Raw genomic sequence first — 12,138 nt, forward strand, 5'->3', positions numbered from 1 at the left:
GGAAATCCCGCCCCCCCTTTGGAAACCCCTCCTAGGAAACCCTCCTCGGACCCTGATTGGCTCCAGGCTCGCCGCCAACAACAACTCTTTTTTTTTAGCCAATCACGGCGCCACTTGGTCGTTGCCTAGGTGATCGGGAAGCACGCCCTGGCGTCGCTGCTCTCTCGACAGAACTGCAGAGCCTGGAAGCCTCTGGTTCTGCGTCCCTACCAGAGCTGGCCAATGAGAAATCAGGAGGGGGGCGTTTCTGGGCGTTCTCTGGCCAATGATCGTGCAGGGATGGGGGCGGGACTTCCCTGGTCGGACTGTTTCTTCCGCGTCTGGTCCTTAGATTCGCACGGGGTTGAGGGACCCAGTTGCCCTGCTGAGGGCCGCGCCCAGGGGCTTCTCCGCGACCGAGGAAACGGGAGCTGGGAAGGCACGAGAGTCTGGAGGTCCCGCCTCTGCCCTGGACGCCCGTGACCGCAGCGAAGTCCGGCCTCCACCAGCCCGGGCTCCCCTGGCCGCCTGGAGGGGAGGCCCCTCGGGGCCCTGGGGGTGGTGTCGGCTTTGCGGAACCCGAGACAGAGGCCCTTCGTTCCGGGGTCAGGACCCAGCCTGTGTCCGGACTGCGGGCGGGTGTGGCGTGTGAGCCCAGCCACTAGGCAGCGGTGAGGACGGGTCTCCTGGCCCCACCCAGCTGGACTCCCAGTCCCCGTGTCCCAAGTGCCCTCCTGAGCCCCAGTTCTCGGCGCTTAGGACGGTCCAGGGGGGTAAGATGCGGAGGGTGTACGGGCAGGTGAGACCGACCTGGGAGCATTCGGGAAGTTCCGTTGGTACCTGTATCCGGACAACAGAGGGGTCGAGGCTGCCTGTCCCGGGAGCTGCCCATCATTATGGAATGACAGCTTCCTGGCTGAAATAATGTAGTCCCGGAGGCATCTGCGCTTTTTATTTTTTAAATGTATTTTATTGATTTTTTACAGAGAGGAAGGGAGAGGGATAGAGAACTAGAAACATCGATGAGAGAGAAACATCGATCAGCTGCCTTCTGCACACCTCCCACTGGGGATCGAGCCCACAACCCAGGCATGTGCCCTTGGCCAGAATCGAACCTGGGACCCTTCAGTTCCCAGGCCGGCGCTCTAGCCACTGAGCCACACCAGCTAGGACAGGATTCATATTTCTTGTCATTGTAGATGGTCCCCAATATTCTGTGTCTGCCCCTAACACCTCTCCTGTGTCCCCCTGCATGAACGCTTGGACGACTTCAGCCAGGAGTGAATCCGTGGTGCGCAGCCAGGCCACAGCCCTGGATAGCCTGGCCAGGGACTCATGCACAGGACCGGGCATGGCCAGAAGGAGGGCCTTTTCTTCCGGGCCTCAGTGCCGGTGACAGGAGTGCCAAACTATGGAGAGTCAGAGACACCAGGGCCCCAAATCCCCAGAGGGAACAAGTGCCCTGCAGCCTGTAAAGGAGGACTTGCTATGTTTCAGGATGTGAGCTGCACGGGGAATGCACTAGTGTCACTGGAGAGGGGCTGGGACGCAGGAGGGTCTGCCCAGCATAGTCTAAATGTGTGGGTTCTTGATTTTGTGCAGGAAAGCTTTCACAATACGAGTCCAAGTGATTTTGAGAGTTCATTTATTAAAGACTAGAGGCCCAGTGCACAAAAATTTGTGCACTGCGAGAGGGGGGGGTCCCTCAGCCTGGCCTGCATCCTCTCGCAGTCTGGGAGCCCTCGGGGGATGTCCAACTGCAGGCTTAGGCCCGGAGCGGCCTGCATTCGGACATCCTTAGCCCTGCCACAGAGATGGGAGAGGCTCACCAGCTGTCCACCTGGCTTCTGGCTGAGTGGCGCACTGACCACCAGGGGGCAGCTCCTGCGTTGAGCGTCTGCCCCCTGGTGGTCAGTGCACGTCATAGGGACCAGTGGTTCTGTTGTTTGGTCAATTTGCATATTACCCTTTTATTATATAGGATAGGATGGGAACAGAGAAATAAAAGAAGTGCTTAAGCTAAAGGAGGCAGGCCCGGCCAGTGTGGCTCAGTTGAGGGTCAACCCCATGAACCAGGAGATCACAGTTCAATTTCAGTCAGAGCACATGACTGGGTTGCAGGCTCAAGCACCAGTAGGAGGCATACAGGAGGCAGCCGATTGATGATTCTCTCTCATCATTGATTTTTCTATTTCCCTCTACCTTCCAAAATCAATAAAAACATTAAACCCGCCCTAACCAGTTTGGCTCAGTGGAAAGAGCGTCGGCCTGCGGACTGAAAGGTCCCAGGTTCGATTCCAGTCAAGGGCATGTACCTTGGTTGCAGGCATATCCCCCGTGGAGGGTGTGCAGGAGGCAGCTGATCGATGTTTCTCTCTCGTCAGTGTTTCTCTCTATCCCTCTCTCTTCCTCTCTGTAAAAAATCAATAAAATATATTTTAAAAAACACATTTAACCCAGGCAGTGTAGTTCAGTGGTTGGGCACCGACCTATGAACCAGGAGGTCACAGTTTGATTCCTGATCAGGGCACATGCCCGGTTTGTGGGCTCGATTCCCAGTGGGGGGTGTGCAGGAGGCAGCTGATCAATGATTCTCATCACTGATGTTTCTATCTCTCCCTCTCCCTTCTCTGAAATCAATAAAAATATATTTTAAAAAAAACAGATTAAGAGGGAAAAAAGATAAAAGAGGCAAGATCACATCAACAGGAGTGAGCCTCGGCAGAGAGCTGCCTGGGCCCTTAGGGAAGTCACAGAGGCAGGAGTGAGCCCTCCAGGCTGCGTGGACTCAGGAAGCAAGTTACAGAGGCAAAAGGAGAGCCCTTGGAGACAGGTTCAGGGGTTTAGCCCGGACAGGCTGCCACTGCCTGCTACTCCCCTGGTTGCAAGCCTTGTTGGAGCCCTGAGAAATTAGGATAAAGAACAAAGATGGGCCCCTGAGGAAAAGAAGTGGGTGAAGGTGTGGGTGTGCTCTAAGGAGAGCATGCTCTGGCTTCCTTTATTTTGAGTTTTGTTGTGGTTTTTTTTCTAAATGTAGGAATTTTAGGGGAGATCTGAGGAGAGGATCTTTTTTTAAAAAATATATATTTCTTTATTGATTTCAGAGAGGAAGGGAGGGAGAGAGAGAAACATCAATAATAAGAATCACTGATCAGCTGTCTCCAGCACATTCCCTACTGGGGATCAAGCCCACAACCCAGGCATGTGCCCTCGGCCGGAATCGAACCTGGGACCCTTCAGTCAGCAGGCCGATGCTCTATCCACTGAGCCACACCGGCTAGGGCTCTTTTCTTTTTTGGGATGCGCTGACCAGGAATCCAACCAGCGACCTTTGGGTGCACAGGATACAGTTCAACCAACTGAGGCACACCAGCCAGGGCAGGGGAGGATCTTCTTATTTTGTTTAATCCTCACCTGCAGATATTTTTTCTACTGATTTCAGAGATTGTAGACGGGAGGGAGAGGGAAAGAGAGAGAAACATGGTTGTGTAGATTAGTGTCCTCCTGTATGTGCCCTAGCTGGAGCAGTGATCCAACCTACAACCTTAGTACGTGCCCTTGGAATTTAACTCGACCTTTTGTTGTGCAGGCTGACACTAACCACTGAGCTCGATCCCCATTGGGGGACGTGCAGGAGGCAGTTGATCAATCCTGGCCAGGGTGGGCAGGTGAGGACTTTTTTTGGGGGGGCATTTATTTTATTTATTTATATTTTAAAATATATTTTTACTGATTTCAGAGAGGAAGGGAGAGGGAGAGAGATAGAAACATCAATGATGAGAGACAATCATTGATCGGCTGCCTCCTACACACCCCACACTGAGGATCAAGCCCACAACCTGGGCATATGCCCTGACCGGGAATCCAACTGTGACCTCCATGTTCATAGGTCGACGCTCAACCATCGAGTCATGCTGGCTGGGCTTATTTTATTTTATTTTTAAAATATATTTTATTGATTTTTTACAGAGAGGAAGGGAGAGGGATAGAGAGCCAGAAACATCAATGAGAGAGAAACATCGAACAGCTGCCTCCTGCACACTCCCCACAGGGCATGTGCCCGCAACCAAGGTACATGCCCTCGACCGGAATCGAACCCGGGACCCTTGAATCCGCAGGCTGACACTCTATTCACTGAGCCAAACCTGCTAGGGTCTTATTTTATTTTTAAGATATATTTTCATTGATTTCAGAGAGGAAGGGAGAGGGGTAGAGAGAGAAACAATTATGAGAATCATTGATTGGCTCCTCCTGCACGCCCCCTACTGGGGATTGAGCCCACAACCGGGGCATGTGCCCTGACCCGGGAACCTGGAACGGAACCTTGACCTCGTGGTTCATAGGTGGACGCTCAACCACTGATGCGTACCAGCCAGGCAGACCTTAGGATCTAGTCTCTGGCTGTAAATGTCTCGGCCTTGTTTAACTGTCCCAGTTTCCCCATTCCACGGAATTTTCCCGGTTTCTTACTAACCCGCCTCTTTCAGAGCCTCCCAGCCAGGAGCCCCACCCAGGAGTGAGCCAGGGGCAGCAGTCCCCAGCCCCCACTCCACTTCTTAGCATCCCACGCGGTGACGCTTGGCCGTTGCCATGGATACCGTGGATTGCAAGCGCGTGGGACTACACTTCCCAGAAGGCTCTGCGCGTAAGCCCCTCCCGTATTGGGCCAATGAGCGCTTGCCGGGGCTGGACTTCCGGCCTCCGAGACTGTCACTGGGCTCCGGGCTGCTGGGCCGCCCCCGGTGTTGGGGGCTGGAGCGCGGCTGGTCGGGCCGTTCCCTGGGAGGTTGTGGAGGCCGGAGGCGAGGGCGGACGAAGGCGTGGGCGCCGGGCCAGCTCCACGCGCGCCCCTGCCGAAGGCCCCCGGCCACGCCCCCCAGCCTCGGTTTCTCGGGTGCAGCGTGGGCAGCCCCCAGGGGCCTTGGGGCGTCGCCCGACCCACGTGCTCTCCGGCCTCCGTGGCGCCGCAGAGGCGGTGCGTGGCGGTCCGCGCCCTGGACGCCCAGGGAGACTGAAGCCAGGAGCGGGGGTTCCGGGTGGGCCGCCGCCAGCGCTGGTTCCGATGGCCGCGGTGACGCAGGTGAGTAGGGGGCGCCCCCGCCCGCCCACGCGGACCCCCTCCTCCTCGGACCAGAGCCCCAGCTAGAAGGGTCTTCCCCTCTCGGATGCGCCCCGGACCGGGTTCCAGACCAGTGGAGCGCGCATGGGCCGGGTCCCCACCTCTGGCAGCCGAGGGGGGGGGGGTGCGGGGACACCCCTAGGGGAAAAGCTGGGGTGGGAGGCAACCTCGGTACTTCCGGGCCAGAGCTTCGCAACGTGGAGGTCCTTGGGGAGAGAAGATGGTATGTGAGGCCAAGAGTGGGCTATGGCGAGGGCGGCGGGAGCTATGGGAGGTTTGGGACATGCTTTATGTTGGAAATTTTAAATATATGTCTGTATACACCGAGTGGCCAGATGATGATGATCTCTGAACGCATAATAATCTGGCCACGCAGTGTATATCCCATGTAATAAAAGGCTAATATGCAAATTGTCCCCTCGACCAGGAGTTCAATCAGCAGGCAGGCTGGCCAACCGCCCATGTCCCCTCCCCCTGGCCAGGCTGGCTGGACCCCACCCATGCACGAATTCATGCACCGGGCTTCTAATACACACACACACACACACTGAGTGGCCAGATTATTATGCATTCAGAGATCATCATCATCTGGCCACTCAATGTTTATGTGTGTGTATATATATATATATATAATTGATTTTAGAGAGGAAGGGAGAGAGAGACAAAAACATCCATGATGAGAGAGAATCATTGATCAGCTGCCTCTTGCAGGCCCCACACTGGGGAGCGAGCCTGCAACCTGGGCCTGTGCCCTGACTGGGATGTATGTTATCGCTCAACCCCTGGATCAGGCCGGCTGGGCTGAGTTAGGTTTAACCTATCTCGCCATTTCCGCGTGGAGGGTAGTTGCGGGGTGGGAGGGGTGGGGGGACGGTGTGCAGGGAGCAGGCAATGATGGCGCGTGGACCAGACTGAAGACGGAAAATCGGTTGCATTCCCGACACAGAGGCCCATTATCCCGTTCGAGGCGTGTGAGGGGTGTCCTGAGGGACGGACCGTCACAGGTTTCTTAGTCTGAGCACCGGAAGAATGGAGCTGCTGGAGACAAAATCCGGAATCGGAAGGGAAATTGGGCTTCAGGGGGCAATGAGCAGAGTCCTGGTGTCCTGAGCCCGGCAGGGCCTGGGAGTCCGATGGGGAGGGACTCCACCACCTCCCAGAGCCGGGCAGTCAGTGCTCTAAGGAGCAGCAGAGGCGCCCGCAGGCCCACGGCTCTCAGCACGTCTGTCCGGTGGCAGCCAAGTGAGAGGGCACGGCCCCACCACCGTGGCTCAGTGGTTGAGCATCAACCTATGACCCAGGAGGTCACGGTTCGATTCCCAGGTTGTGGGCTCGATCCCCAGTGTGGGGCATACAGGAGGCAGCCAACCAATGATTCTCATCATTGATGTTTCTCTCTCTCTCTCTCTCTCCCCCTTCCTTTCTGAAATCAATAAAAATTTAAAAAAAAAAAAGGGGGGTGTGGCTAAGAGGGGAGGAACTGGCTCCTGTCTGCCCAGCCAGAGTGGACCCTTCGGGCCTCTCCTGTGGAGACTGGGGGGGATCAGCCAGTCCTCCGGGCTGGGAATTTCAGCGAAGCCGTGTGGTGGGAATCCTACAGTTGCTGATGGTGAGAGCAGTCGGAGCACACCTGGGGAGGCTCAGCTCGAGCAACATCTGTGGGACGGCCTGGGACTGCCTGTGGGGCAGCAGCCAGTGGGAGGCCAGGGTGGCTCTGAGGGCCTTGTCTGGAGTGCCCAGCGGGTAGGCGAGCGGGCATCTGAGGCGGTCCAGGGGTGGGGAACGTCCGGCCCGCGAGCCATACAAGGCCCGTGAAAGCATTTGATCTGGCCCTGCCAAGGCATGAGGGGTGAGTTAATGAAATGTCCGACCCAATATAGCAGGCTGCTTTTTAAGTCGATAATTCTGTATGGCCTGGGAAGGACGTTATAAACACCTGAACGGCCCTCGTTAGAAAAAAGGTTCCCCCCCCCACGTAGACAAAGAGGGGCCCACACAGATGAGCGAGGCCGCAGCTGCAGAGCCCTGCGGGGGAGTGAATGTCTGAGGGACCTGGGGGAAGTGGCCATTGGACTGGGAGTGGTGGGTCACGTGGCCGTAACGCAGGCCGTGCGGCCTCCCCTGCCCACTGTCGCAGGCGCTGATGGTCTTTGAGGACGTGGCCGTGTACTTCTCCCGGGAAGAGTGGGGGCTGCTGGACTCGGCACAGCGGGCCTTGTACCGCCAGGTGATGCTGGAGAACTTCGCCCTCGTGGCCTCGCTGGGTAAGGCCCTGGGTCCCCCCACACACACACCCACCCCCCAAAGCTCAGTCGTTGCCAGGCTGTTCCACCAGCACGAAACCTCTGACCTCCCAGGGGCCTCACCCCCACCCCCACCCCCGGCCCAGCATCCCTTCAGGCCGAGGCACCTCAGGGCCTGGGCTCGGTGGTCCTGCCGACACCCTTCTCCCCACGGCACGTGAAGCTGTTCCGGGGAGCCCTGCCGCGGACAGTCCTGTCGGGCAGCCGGCTGTCATGAGCTGCAGCCGGCTCCTCACTTGCCCCTCTGCCCCTGCAGGACTCTCTGCCTCCCGACCTCGGATAGTCCTGCAGCTGGAGCGGGGTGAGGAGCCCTGGGTGCTCGGTGGGCTGGATGTGACCCTGGCCAGGGATGCCCAGAGGCGGCCCAGCCCTGGTGAGTGGGACCGCCGGGGCGGGGGGGGGGGGGGGGGTGTCCCTCTTTCCCACACTCTGCTGCCTTCCACCTGCCTCCCTCCTGTTCTCCTTCCACCATGAGCCTCTCCTGCAGGCTCCAGCCTTGGCTGCCCTCCAAGGGGGAGCGCCGAGGGCACCCGGGCCATGGTGAGACCTCAGAATCCCAGCTCAGCCAGCGTGTTGGCCTCAAACCTTCCCCGTCTCACCTCGTGCCTCCTCTGTAGCGCCGTTCCTTCACTTTCACGCGCTCATAGTTTCTTGAGCATTTGCAATGACCAGCCGGTTCCCGGGGCACCAGGGACACAGCTTTGGCCGGCCGGTCCTGGGGCTGCCTTCCTGGCGCTGGCTGTGCTAGGAGAGGGGTCAGGGGACAGAGTCCATGAGTAAAACTCTGCCTCAGGCCGCCGCCAGAGGGAGGGGCCCAGGCAGGCTGGGGAGGCCCAGGCAGGGGAGCTGCAGGCAGGAAGGCTGTGTTCTCCTCTGCAGCTTCCGCACCCAGACCCGGGGCCCCCCTTGCCTCCCCCCCCCCCCCCCCCCCCCCGCGCCCGTCCGCCCAGGTCCCCTCCTCCTGGTCAGGGTGACCCAGGTACCCGCTGTTTCTGGCCCTGCAGGTTCCCAGCGTCCCGCAGAGGACAGAGCTGTTTCTGGGGAAGCAGCGTGGACCTTCCCGGAAAGGCCCCCCCTGACACCCACCGGGGTCCCCCCCACCCCTACTGCCTGTGAGCCTGGAGAACGCCTGGAGGGGCGTCAGGGCAGCGCCTCGTCCGGGGAGAGGAAACCCACGGGGGTCTCGGTGATCTACTGGGAACGGCTCCTGCTAGGCCCAGGCAGTGGGGAGGCCGGCGTGAGCCTGCGGCTGACCCCCCAGCTGCGGGCGCCCGCGGGCAGCGCCCCCACTGGGGCCGCTCTCCCAGACCTCCCCCAGCCGGGCGCGCAGCCTCAGCAGCCACCGGGGCGGGAGCGTCCTGGGAGGACCTCCCAGAGCGTCCCAGGCCTCGAGGCCGGTCACCCTGCGGGGGAACTAGGCCTGGGGGCAGCTTGGCACGAGCCCCAGAAACTCCTGGCCGGCCAGGAGCCCCCGCCCTGGGCGGAGCTGGGCGAGGCCCTGCGCGCGGGCCCTGGCCTCCTGCCCGGAGAGAAGACCTTCGAGTGCAGGGCCTGCAGCAAGGTCTTCGTGAAGAGCTCGGACCTGCTCAAGCACCTGCGCACGCACACGGGCGAGCGGCCCTACGAGTGCGCGCAGTGCGGCAAGGCCTTCAGCCAGACCTCGCACCTGACGCAGCACCAGCGCATCCACAGCGGCGAGACGCCCTACGCCTGCCCGGCCTGCGGCAAGGCCTTCCGCCACAGCTCCTCGCTGGTGCGGCACCAGCGCATCCACACGGCCGAGAAGGCCTTCCGCTGCGGCGAGTGCGGCAAGGCCTTCAGCCACGGCTCCAACCTCAGCCAGCACCGCAAGATCCACGCGGGCGGCCGGCCCTACGCCTGCGCGCGCTGCGGCCGGCGCTTCTGCCGCAACTCGCACCTGATCCAGCACGAGCGCACGCACACTGGCGAGAAGCCGTACGCCTGCGCGCTGTGCGGGGCCGCCTTCAGCCAGGGCTCCTCGCTCTTCAAGCACCAGCGCGTGCACACGGGCGAGAAGCCCTTCAGCTGCGCGCAGTGCGGCCGCGCCTTCAGCCACAGCTCCAACCTCACGCAGCACCAGCTGCTGCACACGGGCGAGCGGCCCTTCCGCTGCGCCGACTGCGGCAAGGCCTTCGCCAAGGGCGCCGTGCTGCTCAGCCACCGGCGCATCCACACCGGCGAGAAGCCCTTCGTGTGCGCGCAGTGCGGCCGCGCCTTCCGCGAGCGGCCGGCCCTGTTCCACCACCAGAGGATCCACACCGGGGAGAAGCCGCCGGTGCGGAGGCGCGGGGCCGCGGCAGCCTCGCGCAGCGGCAGTGCTCCCGGGGACCGGCCCGCCCCCGCCGCAGGCCCGGCCGCGGTGCCCGTGTCCACGCAGGCAGAGGCCTGAGGTCCAGCTCCGCCCTCCCAGCCCCGCCCGCGGCCAGCGGGCTGGGTCTCTCTGGAGAAGCCTGTGCACTCGGGTTCCGTCTGCCGCAGTGACTGACGGGATGTGCCGCTTCAGCCACAACGCCTCCCCCATTCCCGGGGACCGCGCTGCAGAAAGGCCCGGGACGGACACGGAGGCGGGTACTTGGGTGGGGCCGAGGCGTGGCAGTCAGAACCAGGGGGAGGCCGGCATGGTGGTGCCCCTTGTCACGTGTTGTGCCTGGACCCCAAGGGGAGGTGCTGCGATGGGGTGGAGGCGGTCCAGATAAATCTGTGATGTTCACACCCAGCTGGCTGGTCCCTGATACTCGGGGTATTCCCCCGGGTGTCTGTGCATCCGAGGCTTCCTGGGAGTGGGCGTAGTGGACGAGGGTCGTGTGGGGGTTGGGCAGGAAAGGAGGGAAAACCGAATTCTGGCTACAAAGGGTGTTTGCAGGCCCCCACCGACAGGACCTTTCTAAGGCGAACATGCCAGCGCCCGCCCCTGTTCTGACTGCTGCCACGTTCCTCCTAGCAGCCCCGTGGGGGTTCATGTTTGTGTCACCGTGTATGGCAGATGGCTTTGAGGTCTTGGATGTGATGGGACAGGAGCATCCACTGACCTGGGGTCAACATTGGGGTCACCTGTGGCCCCTGCCTCAGATCCCACAGCTTGGATCCCAGTAAAGCTGCCGTGTGAGTCAGCTCCAACCCGTCCACCCCGCCCCCCCCACCCCCCGTCTCCGGCTGCCAAGGGGACACAGGTGTCCCCACCCCTCTTGGATCACACAGGCTGCAGCTCCACCTGTGGCTTCTCACAGGGACCCAGGTTGTAACCAGGTCCCTGCAGCTCTGCGGGGACCGCACACCCTGGTGCACGTCTGCAGGCTGTCACCACCCACGTGATCTGTCAGGAGCCTCTCTGGACCGGGCGGGAGGGAGGCTGAAGCTGTGCAAGAATTTACCGTCTGTGTCTGTTCCAAGTATAACGGCTCCCCTTTTCCCTCATTAAAAAGACAATTAACTTTCCTGGGAGTGAGGCTGAAGGCCGACATGGGCCCCGGTGTGCTGCGGGCCAAAGGAAGCCACCTGGGCCCCACCCCACCTGCCTGCCTCAGTGTCCCCACCATGTGGGGGTGCCACACATGGGCAGAGACCCTGCGGACACGCGCAGCCCCATCCTGTCTCCTCCAGTCTGGGCGGTGGGGGCATAAAGGCTCCCAGAACCTTGACTTGGGTAACAGGCCAGGCCAGCGCTGAGGCCGGATGTGGATCTGCAGCAGGGTAGACGGGAGGAGCAGGGCTGGGGAGCCATCACTCTGTCTCCCCTCTCAGACCGCCACCTCCTGTGGGTTAGCCACATGCAGGGAGCCGGCCAGGCCACCCCCTGCCCTCAGCCAGCCGACTAGACTAGAGCGTGGGGGTGGGAAGTGGGCTGTCTGGATGCTGGGCCTGGCTCAGCTGTGCACAACTCACACCCCCTCTCTGTGCCGTAGTTTCCTCGGGTCATGGGGTTCCCCCTCCTGCCAGGCTGGCTAACTTGCTCTTAACCCCAAACAGCCGGTGACGGTAAAAGTGTCCCTGGTCTTTCTGGGTCAGAAGGCTACTGAGACCACAGAGGAGAGTGTGTAAGACAAAGCTTAATGCCCATAGCAAGGGCATTCTGCACCTAAGTGGGAACGGTGAGAGTAGTTTCTGGGGAGTCCCCACTCCCTGAGGAAAGACCTAAGCCCCCACAAAACAGCGCCGTTTAATGATGCTGCTGGGAAGAGCTGACAAGCCCAGCCACGCGCACGCTCAGAGCGCCCCCAGTGATGAAGCCACAGCCCTTTATCTCGAGCTGAGGGCCAGGGGTTCCTCGGCATCAGAAGGAACCAGACAGACAGGGAGATGCGTTTTAGGATGGAATACGTCGTGTTTCAGCCACTTTATGTGTGGAAGCACACCTGGCCTCATCCGTCAGATTTTAAAAACGATGGCATTGCCTACTGAGATAAACTAAAAATAAAGGTCAGCTTACTAGCTCTGGCCCCCAAAGTAGGAGGTTGAGCACGTCCATAAGCCTGGACAAAACCCCCATCCTTCACCGTGCAGTACAGTTCTGCTGTCTGAAGATGTGTCAGACTCCGTATGTAAGTCATGGGACAGTTTCCTCCTCGGTAAACGGGTGCCCACCGGCGCAGGGCGCCCAGCGGAGGTGGAGTGAGGGACCAGCACCCTCCTCACTGGAGAAAGCCCACGGGTCAGGAGGGCCGTCCTAGCCGGACCCCGCTTCCTTATGGGACCACCCGGAGACCAGTCTCTGCCGAA

The 12,138-nt window shown here is 60.4% G+C and overlaps 1 protein-coding gene across 3 annotated transcripts; it reads left to right on the top strand.

The window, feature by feature from the left end:
- The first annotated feature begins 417 nt into the window (after positions 1–417).
- Positions 418–11,744, top strand: LOC307092745 (uncharacterized protein). 3 transcript variants are annotated; one of them, XM_079760189.1, is made up of 4 exons: positions 418–650; positions 7,236–7,362; positions 7,658–7,774; positions 8,406–11,744. In XM_079760189.1, the coding sequence occupies exons 2-4, from the start codon at positions 7,242–7,244 to the stop codon at positions 9,809–9,811; spliced, it is 1,644 nt and encodes a 547-aa protein (XP_079616315.1). In that variant the 5' UTR covers positions 418–650; positions 7,236–7,241; the 3' UTR covers positions 9,812–11,744. The 3 variants fall into 3 exon arrangements, with proteins under 3 accessions (XP_079616315.1, XP_079616314.1, XP_079616313.1); XM_079760188.1 differs by lacking the exon at positions 418–650 and adding an exon at positions 3,676–5,059 and having other exon boundaries at positions 7,658–7,702; XM_079760187.1 differs by lacking the exon at positions 418–650 and adding an exon at positions 3,680–5,059.
- The last annotated feature ends 394 nt before the right edge of the window (positions 11,745–12,138 follow it).

Source organism: Cnephaeus nilssonii (assembly GCF_951640355.1).
Source record: "Cnephaeus nilssonii genome assembly, chromosome: 20".
Classification (NCBI taxonomy): Eukaryota; Metazoa; Chordata; class Mammalia; order Chiroptera; family Vespertilionidae; genus Cnephaeus; species Cnephaeus nilssonii.